Raw genomic sequence first — 25058 nt, forward strand, 5'->3', positions numbered from 1 at the left:
TTTTTTGAGTTATGTTTCCCAAATATTTGGCTTCAGTTTTATGTCATATGTATTGGAATATTTTGTAGTGATATGTTGTCTGTGCTTTGTAATGTTTGTTTTTTTTTTTGTTTTACACTCATTTTCCAGAATTCTGGTTAGCTGTTTTGTTTTTTCATTTTTAAACATTTTCATTTTAAACATTTTTTGGAAACAGAAAACATGAAACGCCACGCTATGATGAATGGTCTGATGAATCTACATTGTGTTGCGATAGCGCTTACTATTTTATATTTTTTACATTTTATTATTTTGATTAAAGTAGTCTTTTTCCTCATAGAGTGGTGGTTGATGTTTTTTTGTTTCTGCAATATTTGTTATACACCACTGGGTTGCTGTTTGAGTGCTGTTTATCGTGTGTATTTGTTGGATTTATTTTTATTGATTTATGTTGATGTATGTCTCTGTTTTTTTTTTTTTTTTTTTTTATTTAGGTGGAGGCTGCTGTTTTAGTTTGTCAATAGTATGTATTTTGGGTTCTTGTAAGTTGATCAGTTGACACTTGAGGGCCCTGGAAATAGTGGCTGATCTTTTTGAATTAATTTGCATTTTTATTGTGTGGTTGGATTTAATTTGTTTAAATAGTTGGAGTAGTTTCCAATTTGTCAATATTGTTTTCTTATTGGTGAATTGTGGCCATTTTTACTTTCTCATTTTTAGGGTTCTTGATTAGATGGACAGTTTCCATGGGGCTGTGTATGTGTTTTCTATGTCTGGTATGAAAATTTACTTTTTTCTTCAAGTGAAGATGAGATGTAGTTTGTGTTTTTTATATTTTGTTTTACTCTCTAAACCTTAGATTTTGGTTAGGGGTTATTTTTAGTTGGCCTAGGTCTTTAAGAATTCTTTGCTATCCTTTGATTTATGCATGCAGTTTGTGAGATTTTACTTTAGGTTTTCGGAAGTGCAATAAATATGGCAGGTTTAGGGGAATTTGTTTCTGTGGTAATGCACCAAGAATATATATAAATTATTTGTCTTACCATTTATTTGTGCTTCTTAGGCCTGTAATTAGGATAAGTATAAAAACGTTCTTGCAGAAAGTAAAACAAAAACATTCAAAATGCCTGACTGATGAGACGTTGAAAATTAGTAAAGTAGAGAAGCTGAAGTCAAAGGAGAAAGAGGCAGTTTTGGAAATTAGCCATAATTTCCTGTGTGCTGTCAAATGAGACAAAAATGTACTATTGCTTATGTGTAAGGAAGTAGAACCAGAAAACTGTAAAGGAAGAGTAATATTGCCTCACCTAAAAATCTTTTTAGACCTGAAAAGAACTGGAATGTTAAAAGATGGACCTCCCCAGTCACCAAATTGGAATAAATAAGATGGTCATGGATCAGTGTTGAATTGTTCCGAGAACATTTAGAAAAGGTAGAAAGCCTACACAGTCCTTCTACTGTTAAGATCAATCTGATCAGCAGTTATTTCAACCTTTACATAAGATAAGGATTGAGTGGTGACAAAAGTAGAAGCAGCCTTGAAAGCTTTACTAAAGAACAAATTACCAGACGTTGATGACATTCTGTTTAAAGTACTGCGTCATATGCAGCAGTTGCAGTACATACAAGGCTCTGATTAGAAGTTTACTGGAAAAGAGCTGTGTTTGTATGAGAGGTTATCACACTGATTATGGAAGTTATACAATTGTTGTGATGCTGCACGTTAGCAAAATACTTCTCAAGATTATTCAGTGGAGGTATTACAACTGTAATGGAACAAAAATTCTCAGAAGTGTAAGTGGATTCAGGAAACCGTAAGGAGCTGTGTGCTTATTTTTGGGACAGTGAAAATTTACCAGTGGTTTGGCACCTATGTACGTAATGGACAGATGCAACTTGTGAACACTTTGTGCTAGGCCCGCTTCTTTTTGGCATCTACTTCTTAGAGGTCAAAGCCCTCTGGCTGACCAAGTTTGCAGATGATTGCAAATTGGAAGCAGACATTGAATCCCCCCAGGTGAGAAGACCCTTCAGGAAGGTCTAACACAAATGCTTGGTGCTAAAGCTGTGGCTTAAACCTCACTGCCAAGAAATGAATTATAGTACCTTTTGGGAAATCGGCAACTCTGGTTAAATAAATAATCAACAAAACAACCCTAAACATTGATTCAGTTGTCTGGGATCTAGGAACTTGTGTAGACAGTAAAAATCCTTCTGTGTTGCTTAACTTATACGTAAGGGCATGACATCTTGGTCCAAACAGGTTACTGTACCACTGCACTGCACCTCATCATACCCATTATAGTGTATCACTCCGGCTATCTTTTTTTTTTGCCAAGGTGTGGATATATGTTCTTCCCTTATTTCTCCTAGCACACTCCTAGCTGTCATGGCTCTTGCCTCACTGTTTCTGGGAAAAGAAAGCTACGAGGTTTTGATGTCCTGGCCACTGACTTTATACTGCTGTCCTCAAGCTGTACATTGGCTCGGGCACGTGAAAGCTGTTCTAAAGCTTTGGAAACTGTCCAGCTGGTTGGAAGCTGGCTGAATATGTCCCATATAGTATAGGCTACTGTAAGCATTGAATTCAAGCTGTTACGGTAGTTTACTTGTACAACCGTACTTTTCTTGCCTTCATATCTTTGGAAGGGGATTTTAGATCAGACCCTGTCATGTTGTAGTTAAGCAGCTAAGTGGTGGTGGTTTGTTATGAAGGCAGTGAGTATTTCATGTGGGACCTTAGACTGTTGATATCTTAGGGAGGTGTATGTGGTACTGGATTGTTTGGTTTTTGCATTCTTAGAGTGGAACCCTGCAGAGAGTGACATGTTTGGTTCAGTTCCAGATTTAATATTGGTGCACTAATGATTAGCTCCTTCCTCCATTATCACTAGTGTGTTATTTTAATGTTGCACTGAAGATCAAAATTGCTTTTTCTTAAGGATATGCCTTTTTCCCAAGATGCTGTATTGGAGCTTATATGTGTAAATAACAAGGGGTTACGTTTTTGTGTGTGACTTTATTATTTTAGCTTTAAATTTATTTCATGTTCATTTGTTTCAGAAGTTTAGTGATTTGTTGGTTTGTAGGGTGATGCAACCTCAAAAAGAGTTTCACTTGAAGCCGTTTACTACACCAGAGAATATCGGACTCCTTTTATGCTTGGTTTGTCAAGGGAAGTGGGAGTTTTGGGGACTCGTTCTCCCTCCCATGCCATGGAGTATTTCTTTTTCATTCCCTCTGATTTAGTGCCTTATCACAAAATTCAGAGGTAAAAGACCAAAATTCATCCATGTTTTGTGGAGGCCAAGAAAGTGCTTTCAGGTTCCCAGCAGAATAAGAAGCTATCTTAGTAGAAGCTGGAGATGTTAAGTTTATCTGGACCTGCAATCATCTTTATCTCAAGACAGGGCTTTTCATTTAAACCCCATGATCCTGTTGTTCTTTTGAGTTAGAGTTTTTGATGTAATAAAGCAACCAGAAAAAAAATATCCATGTCTGAAAAACTGTGTAATGTGATAGGATTAGCCCGTTTTTCCCCTACTTGTAATTCAAAAGCTGGCAAGGCATGAACATTAAACTTTCCTATGATATCTTATTCTTTCACTTTTACCCACAGTCCGTTGCACAGAAGGACAACCGTGTTTGTTTTACAGGGTTTTGATTTTTTTTTTCTCATCAAGGTATTCATGTTTTCCCAATATCTCTTCTTGCAGTTGCTTGCACTTCCTGATTCTTTGATTTCAAGAATAGTATATTGAAGTTTGACTTTGACCACGGTGGTGGTGCTGCGGTAGCGTTGTCGCCTCACAGTAAGACTCTGTCCAGTTCAATTCTCAGCTAGAGCGTCTTCTGCATGGAGACATGTGTGAATGGGCATGCCTTTGTTGAAGGTTGTGCGTCAGGGCTGGTAACTCGGCACGTAAAAATCAACTACCAATCATTAGCGGACCGGAGTTGCTCTGTGGCGACCCCTAACCGGGAAAAGCCGGAAGACTCAACAGCAACAACAAAAGGAAGTTTGACTTGTCTATTTCCCCATCCCATTTGCATTGGTCTTGGTCTGGGATCATTGATATGCAAATGCTATTAATTATTTTGGGTGTACTGTTGAGTCAGGAATACTTGAGCAGACATCCTAAGTATATTCCGATGATCCTTTTTTTCCTTGGGTGTTGAATGTATTTCTTATTATGGATGGGAGGTTAGTATAATGGTTAAGGTGTTTAGCAAGGTACAGGGTTTGATTCTGATATGGGGTAATTGGCTAGATATAAAATGACCCACAAGGGCCAATTAGTCTAGTATTAATCTATGAACCTATGCTGAGAGTTTTCTATTTTTTTTTTAAATATATTGCTGTTCTGTAGCTTTTACCAATAGTTCATGTATTCAGCTTTTATAAATATCATTTTCTAACAACTAGAAATATTTTTTTACTAGTGCATTATGACAGAAGCAGTGAAAGATGTATATGATTGATGTTCAAATGTTCACTAAATATTACAAAGTGAATTTGAATTTCCAGGGGAAGAGGTAGTTTAAAAATGTAAACAGAACATTGCCTTTCATGACTGTTTTATAAAAGGGCTCATACTAAATGCCAAGAAACATAGCATCTTCCTTTTTGGGAAGCAGTCTACTTGTAGGTTGATAGGTAATTGTTAGGCTAGCTGCCCTTATGGGCCATTTTAAGCCTAGCCAGTTTCATTTTCAAAGGTGAGAATCAAAATCTGTACTTTTTGTCTGTAAGATAAACACCTTAACTATTATATCAACCCTCAACCCCTTATAGTAAGCTAAGGACTTGATGAGATTTGAACTCCTATGACTCCCTGGTTTACTAGTCCAGTGCTCTAACTTCTGAGCTACAAAGACACGTTGTACTGTGTATTTGTATTGTATTTTTTTTGTAAGGTTACATGATTTGACTCGCATGAACTTTCTTTTGCTATAAAAGAATGTTCTTGATTAAGTTTTTGTTCTGATGAAGTCTGATAATCGATGAGGTCATAAGCGCTTAACCTACTAAAGTTTCAATCTGGTTTGTTAGGAGACTGTGATTAACATTTTTAACATTTTATTTTGGCTAATCAGACCTGTTATTGTATATAATCCACTCTTTGGTGTGTGCCTAATTAGACGTATTAAACTTAAAAAAAAAAAAAAAAAAAGACAAGTTCCTAATGAAAAGGATCCCTAATCTCAAAAACTTTGTCATCTGGGACATACCAGAGTCCTTGTCCCTATAGTCAATATTATGGTGACTGGATTGAGCGTGTTTTTGACGTCAGCATAGGGCATGGTTGAAAGTGGGTCATAGTCAGTGTTATGTAGGCTTTTGAGGGGGAGAACTGTGCATAAATTACTGGGTCCATAGATATCTAGTTATTTCTGACCTCATTTTACTTGAGAAGTCAAACTGTGCAACTAGTAACAGAACCAGAAATTTAAACTGCCTCAGCCTCCTCCTGTTCTAGAGTGTACTCCCCAGCCTGTCAAGTAACGTGATTTCCTGTCATCTCTTAGACCTAGATCGGAGAACTGAATGAGTGCCCTTAAATTAACACCAGAACTTCCAGAAATCGCCCTCTTTGTTAAGGGTGGTAGAGCCTGAGGTACGCATAGCCTCTGATATGCCATTTCTTGTTATCCTAAGTCTTATTTGATAGGAACTGCTACCTGGTCTTTGGATTTATAGCTTGGTATTCTGTCTGTGAAGGTGTCAGTTGCTCAACCAGTAGCACACTTGCATTTGATGCTGCAGCTTCTGTTCCTACACTAGGTGCTTGGATTAATTTTCCACTGCTGATGCTGTAGTGCAGAATATTGGAGGTGCTGCACTCCCTAAGTATGCCGTCCTTTGGCAGGCATGTTTAACTGAGGTCCCATATACTTGTGTAGGTGGTAGTTCAGATGGATATAAATGATCCCATGGCACTTATCGAAAAGAGTAGGGATTGCTTAACTGATGCACTTCCTTTGATACGTATTATACTTCATTTATATTTACATTTTTTTTCAAGCCTCTGCCCTCTCCCTTTTTAGCATAGCTGCCTTTTAATTTCAATCATTTTATTTCTGTTTACTTTATTATGCAACTGTGCATCTCTTATTTTACTCTGATTCCATATGGCCATAAACACTGTATGCCATTTATACGCATCCAGTTTATGCCCACTGTATACTGTACTTTCCATACAAAACAGTGTTAATATTAGTATTCTTGAAACTGTCATTTTTATAATTTTCTGTAAAAAGCTTGCAGAAAATCTCTTCCTTTTTACAGTCCAGAAAATATTGAGATGTTTCCTCCACTTCACAATAATTAGGTTGTATTTCTTTTTGAACTTTGTATTTTATGTTCCATTTTGCAGGTAACTTATTCACCATTATTCTCCATAAAAAATCCCCATATTTGTAAAACCCTTAAGAGCTGATAAACATTCAGAAAATGTTTAGCTCTTCCCACAGAAACACAAAATAGTTTTCCATCGTTATCTTATTATATCACCCTGTTCTTTTCTCCTTTTAAATCTTGCATTCTCATTCTGCAGTTTCATTTTCTGTTCATATTACAAGCCAAGAATGTGAAGAAAAAGTATTTCTTCCTCCCTGCTTCTTTACACACATTTTTGTACTTAACTGCAAAGTTTTCACTCTAGGCATTGCTACCCAGAAAAGATTAATTGATGACACAAATATGACTGGATTAACTAAGTTCATCCTTTCATTTTCCTTGGTGTTAACCCATTCCCCTTTCAGCAGGATTCAGTCTTGACCCTCCCCCTAAAAAACTGAAATACTTCTCTTAATGACTCCTTTCCCAGCTTCACAGGAAGCATATAATCCCCCTAATGAGCATGCTTCTTTCTGTAAAACATAGGTATTTAACATGTATGCTTTCTTAAAAAAAGCACAATTGAAATGCTTTCTACCATGCTGCTATTTTCATTATTTCTGTAATATTTAAATTCACTACCATTTCAAGCCTTCCAAACCCCACCCAATGCTCTAATCTCATTCATAGAAAAATGAATACTATCCATCTCCAGCACCTCACCAAAACATTTACTTCCACCCATATACTTACTGTAATCACTAAATCATCTGCATAAAATAATAAGGATCATTTTGCCCCATCCCTTATCTCCTATCTCGAGTCTTTCACCTCACTCCTGCATAGCACTTTATCAGAGCATTTGTTATCATAACGAACAGAACACAAGCTTGAAGGGCATCCTTTCTTCATCCATCTACAGACCTTCATAGGTTCATAGGTGTGTACTAGGCTAATGACCACTGGAACCTTTTTAAGCCTAGCCCTGCATCCCAAATTTTGGTGGGGGCCTGGAAGATGAACCTTTTACAGGCTGCCTGTCTCCATTAGAGCGACAGATGCCAAACCAGGGGTGAATTTCTGTTTTCCCATCCAGTTGTCCACGTTACATTAAAATGGTTTAGGGAGGAACTGTGCTTCACATGGATGAGGGGGGGACCTGCTTCAGAGAAAGGGTAGTCTCTGCGATACATACCTGTTTCTCTAGCAGGGCTTATTTATATCACAAGCAAGGTTTAAGTCTTTAGAATGGGTATTTCTGGTGCTGTGTGTTGTGTGGAGTAGAGTCCAATTATGCCTTGTATGCTAGGAGTAGATCTCCCTTCAGTCTGTAATATGGTAGAAGTGTGGCGAAATCCATCTATTTACAAACACCAATATCCATGACTTTTCATATACTGACTGTAACACCATTAGCTTTAATCTATATTTCATACCATTTCAGTGCCATCCACATCTGCAAGTGAACTGGTTGAATGCTTTTATACAACACATGAACTTTACACTTCCTTCACATTTTCTTTCATTGTACTGTCTGCTGCTTCTTTCATTATAATTAACATCTCATTGTCTCTTTGTTTCTTCTTTCTTTAACCATATACTATCTCTGTACTGTAATTTCTTCTGTTGTCTTCTGAAATCTTTATAATATTCTCCTACACACCTCCTCTATAGTCCCTAATGTTTTAGACCATTGGTTTTGTAAATATTTTCTCTTTGCCACCTTATGTATAAATGTTATCATCCATCTATGTAGCTTTTTCTCTGTAATTCCACCTTCCAACCATGCATTCTTTATGCACAAAAAATTATTTTCTTCTGACATTCCCTTATAAAACTCATAACTCAGGCTGTCAAGTCTTTCTCGTTCACTTGTTTTAGGATCATAGGAGGGGTTACTAGGCTAATGGCGCTGGGGCCCTTACAAGCCTAGCCAAGAGTTTATCCCCAAAAAGAAACCTCAATCAGCACCTGTTGTCCCTGTCAGTGAGAGACACAGGTGGAACCCCTAGGACAAGTTTGTGGTTTCCCATCCACTCATCAAGGTTGTGCTTGAAGAGGGTTAGTGTGGTGCTCTGTTTGACATGTAAGGGAAGTCCTTTTCCAGAGACAAGGCAGCCTGTAGGAGACAAACCTATCTTCTCCAGCAGGTTTTGTTGATGTCTCAGATTCCGGCCTTTTGAGCGGGTAGTGCGTGAGGAGTTAGACTTATGGATATGGAGCATCTTCAGTAGGGCAGGGTCTGAGATTGCCTTGTAGGGGAGACACAGATCACCCCTGAGCAATCTGTACGAAACCGAGTAGAATGATGGTGATTTGAGCCTGTCTGCATAGGACAGGTGTTGGAGGCCATGGATTCTCTTTGTGAGGTATTTCAGTGGCCTTTCCAGTTGATGTAGATGTTTGGGGAGATACATCCCAAACAGGGCGTTTATACTCAATTATTGGTCTAATGAGGGAGGATTATAGAGAGGTAATAACCTCATGGTGGAACCATGCAGTTCCATATGGAAACATGGTGAAATTGTGAAAGTAATGATGAGAAAAGTATTTAGAATGTATGAAAAAGTGTATGTGTGTGTGTGTATATATGTAGTGATCATTACTGGTCTGTTTACTCTTGCACTACAAGTTAATAGTCTTCCTATCCATTACGTCAAACGTAATAATTTCATTTTTAATCAACACTGCTATAACAGGAGAGACATTTTGTTCTATTTAATGTGAACATTTTTGTGTTTTCATACTAGCAACTGTTTTCAGTATTAATTTTTTCATCGTCCTATCTTCTATCTCCACCTCTTCCCCTTCATAATCTTCCAACAATGAAAATCTGCTTTCTCCTACCTCACTTTCTTCACATCCCAACTCCTGCCTTACTTCTGTTTCATGTTCATGAATTTTATCCCATTCCCCCGAGTTGCTCTACATTCTCTTAATCTCTTCTTACTGAACTATTCCTTTTTTCTGTGTCCTCCCTTTCAATGTTCATCTTTCCATTCGTAAGTTTGATCAAACCATACTTGGACCTTGCATGCAAACTTTCTACATGATGATTTAAATTCTTTGCAAAATGCCCCAATTCTCCATATTGCCAACCCCTTTTTTAGTACGATTTTGAACCAAATGTGATCAGTCCCCAAAGAAAAAAAATGCTTTGTATTGCCTCCATTATTGACACGCACCTTTTTTCTCATTAAACATAGTCTCATTATAAGTATGCAGCAATTTCTTAACAGACATGGTTCTACCCAATTCCCACAACCCAGTCCAAACTTTTCTATTAGTTGTTACCCTTTTGATCTCCTGCAGTTTGACTCCAGTTCCCAAAACAACATTTTTGTTTTCATTTTCAGTAAAACCATTGTGAATGTGCCTTCATTTTTTTAATTGCATACTTAAATTTTGAAAAATATAATTCCTCCAAAGATTTGTTTTCACCTACTTCCTTCCCTGGGTATGCTGTTTTTAGTTTAAACCTAATGTTTGGCTGGAGAGTGGGATAGAATATAACTGTGTTGTCTGACGGGGTTAACATTTTGGTTAGATAAAGGCACCATGTTATGAAGTAATGACTGCAGAGATCTCTCAGCTGTGTTCTTACTGGGTCTACAAAGCATTTGCAATGAGGTGCATTGCTGTGGCCTGATATTATTACCATGTTCATATTATAGGTGATTGCTAAGAAAGAAAGCATCTCCATTTGCCTCTTTTTCTTAAGTTAGCTTTGGGGAATATTTTAAGCACACTTGCTGTGTAGCAATTCTGGGGTGGAAATTGTTTGTCATTGCTGTCAGTAAGGTAACTTGTATACTACTTTTCCAAGGTTTTAGCTCACAGAACTGGCTATAGTTTCAGTAGCTTCTCTGACATAGACTGTGGACAGTGAATGGCCATCTTGGCCAACCAGTTAGATAGGAAACTGTGACTAAAATGTTTTAATTATTACAGAGAACACTTGAATGAGTTTGGTTGTTTACTTTTGTGATAAGAACCCTATACAACTTCGCTGTGTCCTGTTTATCGACTGCTACATAACTGTATTTGTTATGGCTACGTAATGGTTAGGCTGTATACCCCTGCTATATTGGTGTAGCTTTAGTTTGAAATTTTGCTGGTTTTGATAAATTTGGTTGTAGTATGTAATTTATGAAATTTCTCAATCGTTGAATTTCTTAGTGCTTCAGTACAGATTCAGAAAGTCTTTTGACTATTTTCTCCTATTGTTCTTGCAAGATTATACTTTCGATGTGTCAAGGGAAAAGCAGATGGAAGAAAGTGGTGTGGAAAAGTGCCATGGCAGGTAATTGTTTTCTTTTAAGAAAAGGCATTCTTTGTCAGACTTAATTAAATCTTATTTTTTGTGCATTCAGTAGATGATGACAAGGTTGACTTGGCCATCATTCATTATTTTAGGTTACTTTATTGATTCTCGTATTGTATTTGACTTTTGTATATCAAGTCTTGGCTAGTTCTAAAATTAGTTGGCAGCGATATGATTGCAACTATATTATTCTTTGAATTATTTCTGTATTACGTTCTTAACTGGATATTTTTCACTTTTACTTAGGGCATGGGTGAAAGTTGGCCATTTGTGGCCCTGTTGACTTTTCTGTTTATCAAAAACTAACTGAATTATTAGTCATTTTTTAGTAATTCTGCTAAGGATAAGTGTGAGCCTAAAGGATGACTTTACATGGCAACCTTGCATATAAACTGATAGAAGCATCACTGTGCATTTCTGTCTGAAATTAACTAGGTCCTCCGATAGACTTATCTTCACCTGCTTTGCAGGCATTTTATTATTAGAACAAGTCTGCCATGTCATTACCATTTTACACAGAAGGAGACATCACTGTTTCATCTTGAAGAAAGCACTCTGCTTACCTATCCATCTAAAGACAATATAAATCTTCCCTATTTTTAAAATTTTGTATGCAGATCATTGCTCCCGTCTTTCAAAGAGCACTGCTGACCCTAGTTTGTCAAACTGTTGTCAAATTGTTGTACTCTTCCAACACTTTGTGAGCCAGTGGTAGCCTGCAATAACCCTTGTTTGCACAGACCTGGTCTTGTTTTCTGTTTTGATCTTGATTTGTTATGCTGTTTTCCTCCCATGCACAATGTACAAGGTTTGAGCCTGACTTCCAGTGAATGTCTGTGGAATTTGCATGTTCTCCACGTGTCTCGGTGGGGGGGGGGGGGGGGTCTTCCACTTTCTAAGATCATGCTGGGTGTTTCACCCACTCAGTCATGACGAACAGGATAGACTCTGGAATGTATGTATCTGGGGAAGAGTTCCAGTATTTTAGGCATCAGCTGGTGGTATGCAGCATCTTCTACATAGGAGAACACTGGTCATAGACTGCCTTTTAAGGGCTAGCCATTTGACAGTATAAAAATTGGCTCTAGGTGACTGTCTCTCAAAGATGGGTTGAAGACCCTGCCTACCGACTTACTTATGCCAAGGACCCATGTTATGAGTATCTGTTGGCCAATGTGTGTCAGCCATAAAAAAACAGCAGCCCTGAAAAATAAGCCTACTGGCTGGTGTCCAGCTGCCCAGCTTGTTTATCTGAGGTAGCACCATTGAATGAAAGCTGAATGTAAAACCAGTCAATCTGCTAAATACAAACTAAGAATTGCTTCACCCAATATAGGTTCACTGATGGGATGCTACTTAGAGGTGGATTACATGATGGTAAGGAGGAGGTTTTACATCCTCTGTGTTCAGGAGATGAGATAAAAAGTAATTGCAGCAAAGCCACTTGACTTGCTACCCAGAGTATATTAGGGCAGGACAGGCTCGAAATGGTATGGTAATTGCGATGAGAGAGAGGCTTCTAAGGACATACCTCACTGTCTTCTGAATTGGTGACTGACTCATGGCAGTCAGACTGCAGTGTAAGGATGGGGAAGTATTCATAATGTTAGCATATACCACATGACAGGGTTGTGGTAGAGAGGAAGAGTGCATTGAAGCAGCAGTTGCAGAACCTACTAGATAAAGCAGGACCACGAGTTTGTGTTGATAATGATGGACTTGAATGCACATATTGGGACAGCCAGAACAGGCTATTGCCTTGGACCATATGAATAGGCATCAGGAATAAAGGAGGAGAGGCCATTCTAGACTTCTGCCTGGTAAATGGCTTGCTGATGGCCAACAAAAAGGTTGAGAGAGAGAGTGGGCGAGAAGATTGCATAAAAAAGTGGCCAATGGGTAGATTTCCTCCTAGTAAAGAAAGGACATTGGGAGTAGAATCAATGATGTGCAGTCATCCCCAGTGCAACAGTTGGCCCACAGCATAAACCATTAGTTGCCACAGTCATCTTTAAGCAATGGTCAGAGAGGGCACTAAAGTCAACAGAGACTAGGCTGTAGACCTGGAAGATGACTGGAAAGAAGCAGAGCAGTTCAAGGAAACACTCTGTTCTCTAGCACCTCGGGAAGAAGAAAAGATAGATGGGGTTGAAGAATGGCAGTGTGTTAGGACTATAGAACAGATATGAGTGTCTGCCAGGTATGGAAACAAGGTACATAGGGAAAGTTTTTGGTGGAATGCAGAGGTCCAGGAAGTCCTCAAAAGAAAGAGAGAGTAAAGGAAAAAGTGGGAGATAAAAAAGATATAATAGGGTATGAAGGAATACTGGATGTTCTATCGTGTTTCACTGTTGCAGTCATTACACTTGGGTTATCCTGCTGGCAGGCTACCCGCAGTCGGCCTGAATTCCAAAGTCCTGGTCCGGCGTCGGTTGCTGTCGCCTCTTCCCTGATGTCAGTGCGCCAGGGGTATAAAAGATGCAGCCGACGCCATTTTCTTCAGTCTTTCTTGCCGCGCGGTGCCCGAAGCAAAAGCAGTTCGCAAGTGCCAGTCGGCCGTCTCCTGAGATTTTCGAAATTGAATTTCAGATCCAGAGTCTTCAATAAAGCTAAGTACCCCGTTGGGGAAACTTTTTTCTTGCTCCAGACTGATGTCAGAAAAAGTTAACAATTGCATTTCTTGTGAGAAGCAAATACGGATTTTCATTCTTACTGTATTCCGTGCCTAGGCCTTGATCACGACGTTGCTAGTTGTTGGTTTTGTGCTAGATTTAACCAACGCACTGTTAAGCGTTGGTACGATTTTGCCTTTCATTACTTTGACCGAAGGTTAACTATATAATGCCGTTGAAACAGCCGACGACCGGAGTTCATAAAAAGCGCAAGGAAAAAGAAAAGGACAGGCATCCAAGGTCCAAAACCGGCAACGAAGCCTCTTCTAGGCCAGTCGCCGGTTCTCGGTGAGGTGCTTTCGCAGCCCCTGACACCCGCTACCTCAGAGCAACAGGCTGCCTCCGACTCCCACGTGGAGACAACTAGGCCTCTGGATACTCATGGTATTGGGCCTTCGGAAACTAATCCCTCAGATGGGTCCGGAGCCGCTGAGCAGGCATCTGCTTCTGAGGGTGTTTTCAGTCCTACATATCTTTATATCAAGCCAACTTCAGCATCCAAGACAAAGACCAAAACAGTTTTAAAGACAATGAAACAAGTACAGCACTCTCCAGGACAGACTTCCATGCCTAAGAAACAGATGCTCAAAATGGCCGAAGACCTAATTACTTTGATCAGGGGTTCCCATCCCCCACCTGATAAGAGGCCTAGGCAAGACACTGAATATGATTCCGCTGATCAGGTTTCCATTTCCTGTGACTCCTCTTCAGAACAAGGATACTCTATTCCTCCCTATGAGGATTCTGACGCTGAAGAATCTATTCCTTCAGCTTCTCCTCCTGAGGATTACTCCTGTGGGGAAACCCTGCATACCATGAGGGAGCATTTCCACTGGGAGAGCCAAGATTACTCCGATTCTAAGAAAAGGCTCAGAGACTTTCTTTTACTACCTCAGCACAGACCTCTTGCTATTCCACCTGTTCTAGACATTGTAGATGATGTATTTTCAGAGTCCGGCCTGTCTCCCAACTCTTTACCTCCTCCACCTGTTAAGCCAGACAGATACTACAGGGTTCCAGATTCTCATAAATTTCTATATAAAAACCCTGCTGCTGACCCAGAAACTATTTCTCAGGGTCTCAAAGGGGTCAAGGCCGCTACTGCAAAAAACCCTGCCCCCTCAGATAGAGATTCAAGGGCACTGGACAGATGGGGGAAAAAGTTTACACTTCTGCTACCTTGGCTGTGCTACCTTGGCTGTAAGGGCTTTAAATTGTCAGTTTCATATGCTTAAATACCAGCAATACTTAATGTCTCTGCTAAAACAGAAAATGTTGACAAATTCTGAATGTTCTGAGAACAAGGAAATGCAGGATTTATTGCATGCAGCTGAACAAGTGGGAAAGCATACTTTGCATTGTGGTTATGATTCACTGGAGGCCTTTTGCAGGGCCACTGTAACAGGTTCTGTCATTAGAAGGCATGCTTGGTTAAAGGAACAGACTCTGCCTGATCATGTTAAAGCAAAATTATTGGATGCTCCATTACAGCATGATACTTTGGTGTTAAGGCAGAAGAGGTGTTGAAAAAAAATGGAGGATAAAGCTAAATCTATGCAGACAGTAAAGGATTTCTTACAGGTACAGCCACCCAGATTCAGCAGAAACTGGCCTTCTAAGAATTGGTCTTTCCTGTGTCAGACAGGCCACAAAGAGGCAGATACAGATGCCCTAGAGGCAGACAACAGCCCCAGGGCTCATACAGGCCCAAACAATGAGGTGCTTCTACCTCCAAAAGCGGAGAAGACAAATCACAGCCATTTAGGAAACAGTCCCAATGACTTCCCTCTGCCAATGCAAAGCATTTATCTTTTGGCAGCACCCTTAGGGGGAAAGCTAGCACTTTTTTCAAAAAATTGGCACATGATCACCCAGGACAAATGGGTCTTAAATATAGTCTCTCAGGGCTACAGGTTCCACTTTCACACCCTTCCAAAGGCAAAAGGTATGCCAGACCTGCCACAAAATAATGGCCGGAGGCACAAAACAAGTTTCCTCTCTTATGGACATGAGGGCTGTTCAGCCAGTGCCACAACAAGAGCAGGGACAAGGATTTTACTCGAGACTTTTCTTAATACCAAGAAATGACAAAGCATGGAGACCAATTCTGGACCTTTCTATTCTAAATACTTTTCTGGACGTTCCAAAATTCAAAATGTTGACTCTGCAGCAGCTTCTGCCCATGCTGGGCAAGAAGGCTTGGCTTGTAACTTCGGAACTCAGAGGCATACCTGCATGTCCCAGTCAGACAATCTTGCAGAAGATACCTCAGATTCATAGCTGGCTCAATGCACTACCAATTCTCTGCACTGCCCTTTGGCTTATCAACTGCACCCAGGGTCTTCACAAAATGCCTGGCACCAGTAATTGCATTCTGCAGACAAAAAGGAATTCAAATATATCTCTACTTGGACGACTGCCTTATTCAAGCAGAGACCAAAGACATTCTACTAAAGCATCTGGCGTTTGTAAAAAGATTACTAATTTGCCTAGGGTACACAGTAAACAAAAAGAAATCAAAACTAGTACCCTCTCAAAAGATAATATTCCTGGGTGCAAGCTTAAATACAATTGCCCAGATGGCGTATCTCACGCCAGACAAACAAAGGCAACTAACGTCTTACTTCGAAAGCATGGCAACAAAAACCCAGCTATCGGCAAGAAAAATTCTGCAGGCTCTGGGCTACATGGCATCCTGCATTCTGCTAATTTCATATGCAAGACTGCATATGAGGAAACTACAATGGTATCTAAAAAGTGTTTGTATTCAACATTGCCACAGCCTGGATTCAGTAATTTCACTCATTCCCTGTCTGCAACAGGAGTTTCAATGGTGGGCACAGGCCTGTCACCACAACAAGGGACAGCCATTCACTTTACCCACAGCCAGGCAAACACTAACAACAGATGCATCATATTATGCCTGGAGGCCCACATGGCAGGAAAATGTATTCAGGGCACATGGCCCCCAAGCCAAAGGCATCTTCACATCAATCAAAAAGAGATGCTAGCTGTACAAAATGCCCTGGCAACCTTCAAGGACCTACTTCATCCAGGACAGCTGCTGATAAAGATGGACAACACCACAGTCATGTGGTACATAAAGAAGCAGGAGGGCACACATTCCTACCCCCTCTGCAGACAAGCCATGATTTTGTGGAACACAGCATTGACTTACCAAGTACACCTGCAAGCACAATTCCTGCCAGGAAAAAACAAATGCTCTGGCAGACGAACTAAGCAGAAACCTCATGGATCCTCACGAGTGGAAACTAGATCCACAAATCTTCAACATGATAACAAGGAAATGGGGATGCCCAGACATGGATCTTTTTGCCTCCCCTCACAACTGCCAACTTCAGAGGTTCTGCGCAGGGACTTATCACAAACAAGCATGGAAAGTGGATGCTTTGTCATTCAGCTGGAACAACCTTACAGTATATGCCTTTCCTCCACTGCCTGTCCTCCCCAAGGTACTCCTAAAGGTCAGACAAGATAAGCCACAAATGATACTGATCGCCCCGGATTGGCCATGTCAACACTGATACCCAATCCTAAGGAGCTTGTCTCAACACCCAGCCTGGACATTGCCTCAGATTCCTCATTTACTGACCTAACAAAACAATCCGATCCTGCACAGCCAACTCAGAACCCTAAATCTAGCTGCGTGGCGGATAGTGTAACCATTCAGAATACACCTCTCTCTAAAGCGGTTATGGATGTTATTTTGGAGGCCAGGAGGCCCAGTACCAGAAAATCTTATGCAGAAAAATGGAAGAGATTCTGTGTTTGAAACCAGGCACAAGGAATTGACATGCTTGCTCCAAATATTCCTCAGATTTTACAATATCTAACTGAGATGCTGGACAAAGGCCTATCCTTCTCATCAATTAAGATCCATGCCTCTGCCATTTCAGCTCATTACCATACAGACCCACCTATTTTTTCACATCCATTGCTTAGGCAGTACCTCAGGGGGGCTAAAAACACAAGACCTACAAGGAGAGCACCAATGCTTGCACGGGACCTCAATTTTGTCTTGGAAAAACTCACACTGCCTCCTTTTGAGCCAGCCAATACAGCTGAGATAAAATTCTTATCATGGAAAACAGCTCTGCTCCTAGCAATAACTTCAGCAAGAAGAGTCTCAGAGCTACAGGCATTAATGGCTGTGGAACCTTTTATTATCTTCCATCCGGACAGGGTTTCTCTAAGGACAAACCCAACATTTATGCGTAAGGTAGTGTCCAGTGTGGCTCTTAACCAAACCATTCATTTGCCTACTTTTTACCCAAGCCCACAGAATAAAGGGAAGAGACTTCTGCGTTCTTTGGACATACACAGACAGCTACGCTTCTACTTGGACAAAACTAAAACTTACAGAAAGACTGAGCAACTTTTAGTGGCATATGCTGCAGGATCACAAGGAAAGGCTATCTCAAAACGGATAGGACACTGCATTCATTTCTGCTATTCTCAACATGGCAAATCAGTGCCTAAAGGCATTAGACCACATTCTACCAGGGCAGCAGCCACCCTCAGAGGAGTACCAACCAAGGATATTTTAGAGGCTGCAACTTGGACTTCAGTGCCCACTTTTACTAAGCGCTACCACTTACCTCTTTACTCTAAATCCAGAGCAGGCTTTGCCACAGCAGTTCTACAAGGCCTTATAGCCACTCCTAATTCTATTTAGACCCAGCTGCCCAACCTCAGCTTTGGGATTCAACCCAAGTGTAATGACTGCAACAGTGAAACACGATGAACATAGTACAGTTGTGTACGTACCATAAATGTAGATGTTAGAGTGTATTCACTGTTGCAGTCCAGGTTACCCACCATCCCCCTTTCTTTGCTGGGACTTATCTGTACTTCTCTATTCTATACAACTTATGTGGTGTATTTGCTTGTAGATGAAGGTATTGTTTATTTTAGTGTATGCTTTTATAAGCAATGTGTTTTAGCCTACCCTTTTGGGGGCACCTGACATCTGGGGCAAGAAAAACTGAAGAAAATGGCGTCGGCTGCATCTTTTACACCCCTGGCGCACTGACATCAGGGAAGAGGCGACAGCAACCGACGCCGGACCAGAACTTTGGAATTCAGGTCGACTGCGGGTAGCCTGCCAGCAGGATAACCCAAGTGTAATGACAGCAACAGTGAATACACTCGAACATCTACATTTATGGTAGGTACATAACTACTTTCTAGTGGCAGCAAATGCAGGAGGAAGAAGCTAAAAATTTAGATAACCTGTTCCACTATTTTCACTTTTAACAGCTTCAGGTATTTTTGATGGGTGGTTAAAGAGAGAAGGGAAGGCTGAATGAGGAGGTCAAAACTAGAATCAAAGGGACTGCAGCAAACTGTCACAGGGTGGAGGTAGTGTCTAACAGAAAAATGCCACAGAAGCTGAAAAGTAAGGTGTACAAAACAGTGGTATGATCAGTACTACTGTATGGTATGGAATCATGGGTATTGAAGGCAGAGCAATTGAAGAAGCTAGAGGTGATGGAGATGAAGTGCAGGAGACAGGTGGTAGAATGCACACTGTGGAACAGAAGAAGATGAAATGAGGACATCAGAAAAGAAGTAAGAAAACAAAAACAATGCCCCAAGCGTTGTTATGTTCTCTTCACCAATTTATTCCAATAACAAATAAAAACATACCATAAAACAAAGCTCCGTTGATCAGTAACATTGTATGTGAAGTTCAGTCTCACCGTTCATTCATCACTGATGGGTTCGGAGACGATCCTTGCCTCCGACACGGCCGACTAGCAAGCTCAAAGTTCTCCAGTAGCTCGAGACCCCAACCCTTATCCCACAATGCACTACTGGAATTACCTCAGATCTACTTTGCCACGACACGGATCTCTTGGTTTCCAGCTTTGCTTGAGACTTTATTGGGAGTTTTTCAACTTTCAGCAAGTTATATTTTTCAATTTTTATATATCCTTGATCTATTTTTAATAGCAGATATTACTAGCTAGCAGATAGTTTTTCTGTGTTCATACCCCATTCCTCAGTATAATCTATCTTTGCCTTCGGCCCTTTGGCCTTAGGATCCCTGCTTCAATTATTAGTTAGTGTTCCCTGTTGGGACTATTGTTATTGGATTACTAATCCTGTTTATATTTATATAGTTGCCAGTTGTCCCTTTTGGGCTGTGTGTGTCTGTGTGAGTTAGTTAATAGCTCATAGTTAAATAGTGTGTTTCAGTTGTGGAAATGTCTAAAGAAAAAGACAAACATCCAAAGTCCGGGTTTAAAAAATGCCCAGACTGCGGACAGAAAATCAGTCACTGATGCCTATGTGCAGTGTGTTTACTATTTGGGTGAGGTGCACCTGCAAGAGTCTTGCAGTATCCGTCACTCCTTTTCCACCAGAGTGCTAGCAGAAAGGAAGAGGAAGTTGATTGATAGGGGTATCATCAGACACCCTTTTTCTGAGGCATTGTCTGACCAGGATGGAGCCAGTAAACCATCTAAATCTTCCTCTGATTCTAGGTCCAAAAAAGGAAAAAGGTCAGAAAGTGTGGTGACTTCGGCTCCACTGCCTTCGGAGCCGACAGTCTGTTCTTTTCGGAACCGGGACACTGCTCTGGAACCGGTTTCCGAAAAACCTCCATCCATATTGCTCCAGTTGGCTCCATCTGTTCAGAATATGGACCGGCTGGTTCAGAAACTCTTAAAGGCACCAGGCCTAGTTAAATTGCTGCCCCCTCAGACCCAACAGTCGGAGCCGAAGACCACTACTCTTGAATTGTCTGCTCCTCCTCAGAGCCATACCGTACCTTCGGAGCCAGAGGAGGCCAACCTGATGATTGTGGATCCCTTGGAGCAGACACCTGCTTGAGTATCGTCAGCTCCATCTGTTCAGACATTCTCGGTGCCGACCAGGGACTCTAGGAGCTGACACTCTCGGGGAAGATAGCCACACCGACTTGTCGGTGCCTCGGCTTGGGTGAGCTCGGCTCCTACATCGGGCTCGGAGCCCACGGCTTTGGTGCGGGAGGAGATCATGGTTCCGTTGGAGCTGTCGACTCCTTCTCATCAGAGCCGAGGTGCATTTGAAGCCATGAGGTGAGTGCTTGTCTCCTAAGACTTCCTCATCTCAAGGTCTGGTCTCTTCTTCCTCTAAAGTGCCTGTGTCAGTTTCTGTCTCCTCCGGTCATCCCATGCGCAGATACCCTGAGTCTCCTGTAGCCCCACAGGGCGCTCCCTGCTCTTCTGAGACCTCTCCAGAAGTTCCCCCTGAAGAGGTTCCCAGGAAGACATTATGCAAGAGGAGGGATTTGGACTCTCCCCAGGAGTCTCTCACATCGGACACCGACCTGGATGAATCAGAACGGTCCCCTAGATCTCCCTCTGAGGACATCTCCTTTGTGGAGATTCTTGAAATTCTTAGGCAGAGAGGGGATTGGCAGTCCAAGAGCCCTACTTGAGGATGAGTTGGTTCTCCTGAAGGCGTTCGGGTCTCAACCTTCCACTTCTTGGGTATCTCCGCCTTACAATGAGCTTATGGATCTGGTCTCTCGTAGGGAGTGGGAGTCTCCAGAATCTATGGAACCTGTTCCTAGGAGGCCTAATAAGTTTATTTCAGCCCCTGTGGATAAGTCCTTTTTGACCAAGGGAGTCCCTGTTGATGCCATGGTGGTGGCGGCAGCCACCAAAAAGGAAATGTGTGAGACTTCCTCTTCTATCCATCCTCCTAACAGAGAATCTAGGATCATGGATAGATATGGGAAACACATGTTCAGTTCAGCGACTTTCTTACTCAGATCACTGAACTACTTTACACATTTTACTAGACTATAGAGAGATCTTAAGGAGTTGGGAGATACTCTTCAGGGTGCTGTAGCTTGGAGTGTATCCAACAAGATTGCCACTCAGCTGTCTAGCCTCAATTCGATAGTCAACTCTTCCATGCATCTCATATCATACGCAGCTGATGGTTCGAGTAGAGCCTCAGGTACAGGAATCGCTCTTTGTAGGCATGCCTGGATGGAACTCTGTTCCTTTGAGGAACCCTTCAAGTCTTCCTTTACTAATACCCCATTTGACAGCTCATCTTTGTTTGGGCAAAAGTAGAAGGAGACTTTGACCAGGTGTGAGCAAGAAGAAATGCTCTGTCTGCCATCGGAGTCCGTTTTTCCACCCCCACTCGACCCTTTCCCAAAGGTCAGAGGGGAGGAAAGATGTGGTTCCGGAAAGCCCAAGGAGCCTTTCAAGGCGCATGTGGAGAGCCTCCCTCCAGAGGCAGAGGAGGGGGTTTCAGTGGAAGATGCCGCCCTCGCAGAAGAGGGGGATCCGCAACACCAGGGTGAAAGAGATCACTTCTCTGGTCAATCCTACCACCGCTCCTGAAGGGAGGCCCGGCTGTCCTACTCTGGAGGCAGTCGGGGGTCGCTTATCATTGTACCCAAAAGCCTGGCTAAATATAACAAACTACAGTTGGGAAGAAAGTATCATTTCCAGAGGGTATTTCGTACCGTTCTCCACCCAGCCTCTTCCCATCAAAAAAATCCCGGACGTTCCACCCAGTCACATGGGACAAGCAGCACTAGAGGTACGCCGATTGCTAGAAAGAGTCATCCAGCCAGTCCCAGCAGACCAGACAGGATTCGGAACTTACTCAAGGTTCTTTTTGGTTCCAAAGAAAACAGGGGTCTGGAGACCCATTTTAGATCTCAGCAGACTCAACCAATTTGTGAGAAAAGAGAAGTTCCTAATGGTCACGCTACAGTCCATACTCCCATTGCTGGGAAGGACAATTGGATATGCTCAATCGATCTCAGGGATGCATACTACAACATAATGATGGCCAGACCATCCAGAGATCACCTGCGTTTACGGCTGGGAGCCAGTCATCATCAATTCCGAGCTCTGCCCTTTGGTCTCACTACAGCCCCCAGAGTGTTCACCAAGTGCATGGCAGTAGTCACGGCTTACCTAAGGCGTCTAGGATTCCAGGTGTTTCCGTATCGAGATGATTGTCTCCTTACCTCCACCACCAGGCATTAACTTCTTCAAGCAAGAGATGCTACTCTGAGACGCTGCGATCGGCTAGGCATTTACAGTCAGCTTCGAAAAGTCTGCCTTGTTGCCATCGCAGCATATCGTTTTTATAGGGACAGAAGTAGACATGTCAACCACCACACTTCGCCTTCTGCCAGAAAGAATTTCTATCCTTTGCTAACACATCATGTCCCTGATATCAAAGAACAGATCACCAGCTGTAGAGGTATTGAAAGTTCTAGGATTGATGGCGGCAGCTATTTTAGCAATCCCGTTAGCAAGGATGCATATGAGAATCCTTCAATGGCTTCTATTCACGCAATGGTGTTACCAAGAACTTCCAATGAGTCGCATCATCCTGATAACAAATTCCTGCAAGAAGGATCTTCAGTGGTGGTTGATGTCTCTTCATGTCACAATAGGACGTCCTTTCATGCTCCCCCCTCCAGTTGCCACTGTGACCACGGACGCTTCCCTGATGGGGTTGGGGGTGGGGGCTTTTTCAGGGAAAGACTGCCCAAGGCACATGGACAGATCAAGAATCACATCTGCATATCAATGTCCTGGAGATAAGAGCAGTACTTCTAGTGTTGTAATACTTTCCAGACTCTCTTCCTCTCGATACAATTGCAATACAGACAGACAACATATCAGTGGTCTGGTATCTGAACAAACAAGGCGGGACCAAGTCTTATCCCCTTTGCCGAGAAGCCCTCAGAGTATGGCAGTGGGCACTGTCATCCCAGCTCTTTCTGTTGGCAACACACATCCTGGGCAAATCCAGTGTCATAGCGGACAGACTGTGCAGAGCAATCTTATTGCCCCACGAATGGTCCCTCAAACAAGAGATTGCAGACAGGATCTTCCGCAAATGGGGCCAGCCTTCCTGCGACCTATTCGCCAGTCACATCAACAACAAATGCAGAAGCTGTTTTGCCCCGATTCCCATGTCAGGTCACTCCCCGAGGGATGCTCTTGTCCACGATTGGCCCCCGGGTCTTCTCTACTCATTTCCACCAATTCCCCTGATACCCAAATTCTTACAGAAAGCAAAGTCGCTGGGAAGGACTATCATCCTTATAGCTCCTCATTGGCCTTGGCAGATTTGGTTTCCGTTTCTTTACCATCACATTCTAGAAGATCCTTGGATCCTGGACCCAGGGCTGGACTTGTTGACACATCCGTTTGGGGATCTTCATCCATCCTTGCAGACACTGAAGCTAACCGCTTGGCTGCTCCAATTCCCCCTATAATCTTTCCCATGACACTAGTCAGATTTTGTTGGCTTCCCATAAACCTTCCACTAGAAAATTGTATCGTAGTAAGTGGAAGTGATTTTCCATTTGGGCTTCTTTCCACAGCATTCACCCTTATCAAGCGCCATTGTCTTCTATCTTACAATTCTTGACAGAAATCTTCAACAAAGGAGCAGCGGCTGCTACGGTGCGAGTGCAGTTGGCTGCTATATCTAATTTCCATCTAGGAATTGATGGTTTGAATATTATGGCTCACCAATTGTCTAAGGCTTTTCTAAAAGGTTCCTTTCACATAAGGCCTCCAGTGAAGACACCTTATTCTCCCTGGAATTTAAATTTTATGTTATTGCGTATCATTCTTCCTCCTTTTGAGCCTGCATCATCATGTGAGCTAAAATTTCTGTCATGGAAAACTATCTTTTTAGTAGCCATCACTTCAGCCCGTAGAGTGTCAGAGCCCCAAGCCCTATCTATCAAGCCCTCTTATATGGTCTTCCATGCTGACAGAGTATCTCTCAGGACAAATCCATCTTTTTTGCCCAAAGTGTGTTCTGAGATTAACATTAATCAAGTCATTGAGTTGCCTGTTTTCTTCCCTAATCATACCAACAAATTAGAATATATGTTGCATACTCGATGTTCATAGACAACTTAGATTTTATTTGGACAGAACAAAAGACATTAGGAAATCAGATCAGCTCTTTGTGTCTTTTTCTGAGGCCAAGAAAGGTAAACCAGTTGCTAAAACAACCCTGTCTAAGTGGCTGTCTGATTGTATCACCTACACATATGCTTGTCATAGTATGCCCTTGTCTAGTAAGGTAAAGGCTCATTCAACCAGAGCAGTTTCTACCTCTTCAGCCTTTTAAGCCAAATTACCTTTGGACAACATCTGTGCAGCAGCCACATGATCTAAACCTCACTCTTTTATAACTCATTACAAAGTGGATAAGGCCTCCAGAGGGACAGGGCTTCATTTGGTTCTACGGTTCTAAAGACTGCACTTCCGTGAGCCACCCAAGATCAGGGTGCTAGGGACACTACCCATCAATGATGAATGGAACGGCGAGATTGAACAACTTCACATAAAGAAGTTATGTACTCATCTTAATGTTCCATGTGAGTTGTTCCATTTCGCCTTCATTCTCACGTCCATCCCTCCTTCCCCCTCCTGGCTGACAGTTGACCTGGTGGCTGTCTTCATCCTGATTTTTCAATGTGTATTCATTCCTAGGCAGAATAATTATTGTACTTCTATATGGTACACAGCAAACAAGATCTGAGGTAATTCCAGCAGTGCATTGTGGGATAAGGGGTGGGATCTTGAGCTGCTGGAGAACTTTGAGCTTGCTAGTTGGTCGTGTCGGAGCCAAATATCGCTCCGAACCCATCAGTGATAAATGAAGGCGAGATGGAACAACTCACATGGAACGTTATGGTGAGTACATAACTTCTTTTTTTAAGTCC

The 25058-nt window shown here is 41.9% G+C and overlaps 1 protein-coding gene across 1 annotated transcript in view; it reads left to right on the plus strand.

The window, feature by feature from the left end:
• The window catches only part of LOC122801872 (transcription termination factor 2-like), a gene marked incomplete in the record, with an annotated part of 438525 nt that overhangs the window by 173285 nt on the left and 240182 nt on the right, over positions 1-25058 (plus strand). The window contains 1 exon segment of the mRNA XM_044071534.1: positions 10556-10622. Within this exon segment, the coding sequence (XP_043927469.1) occupies positions 10556-10622 (67 nt within the window).

Source organism: Protopterus annectens, chromosome 5.part0, assembly GCF_019279795.1.
Source record: "Protopterus annectens isolate FY-2018-M chromosome 5.part0, PAN1.0, whole genome shotgun sequence".
NCBI lineage: Eukaryota > Metazoa > Chordata > Ceratodontiformes > Protopteridae > Protopterus > Protopterus annectens.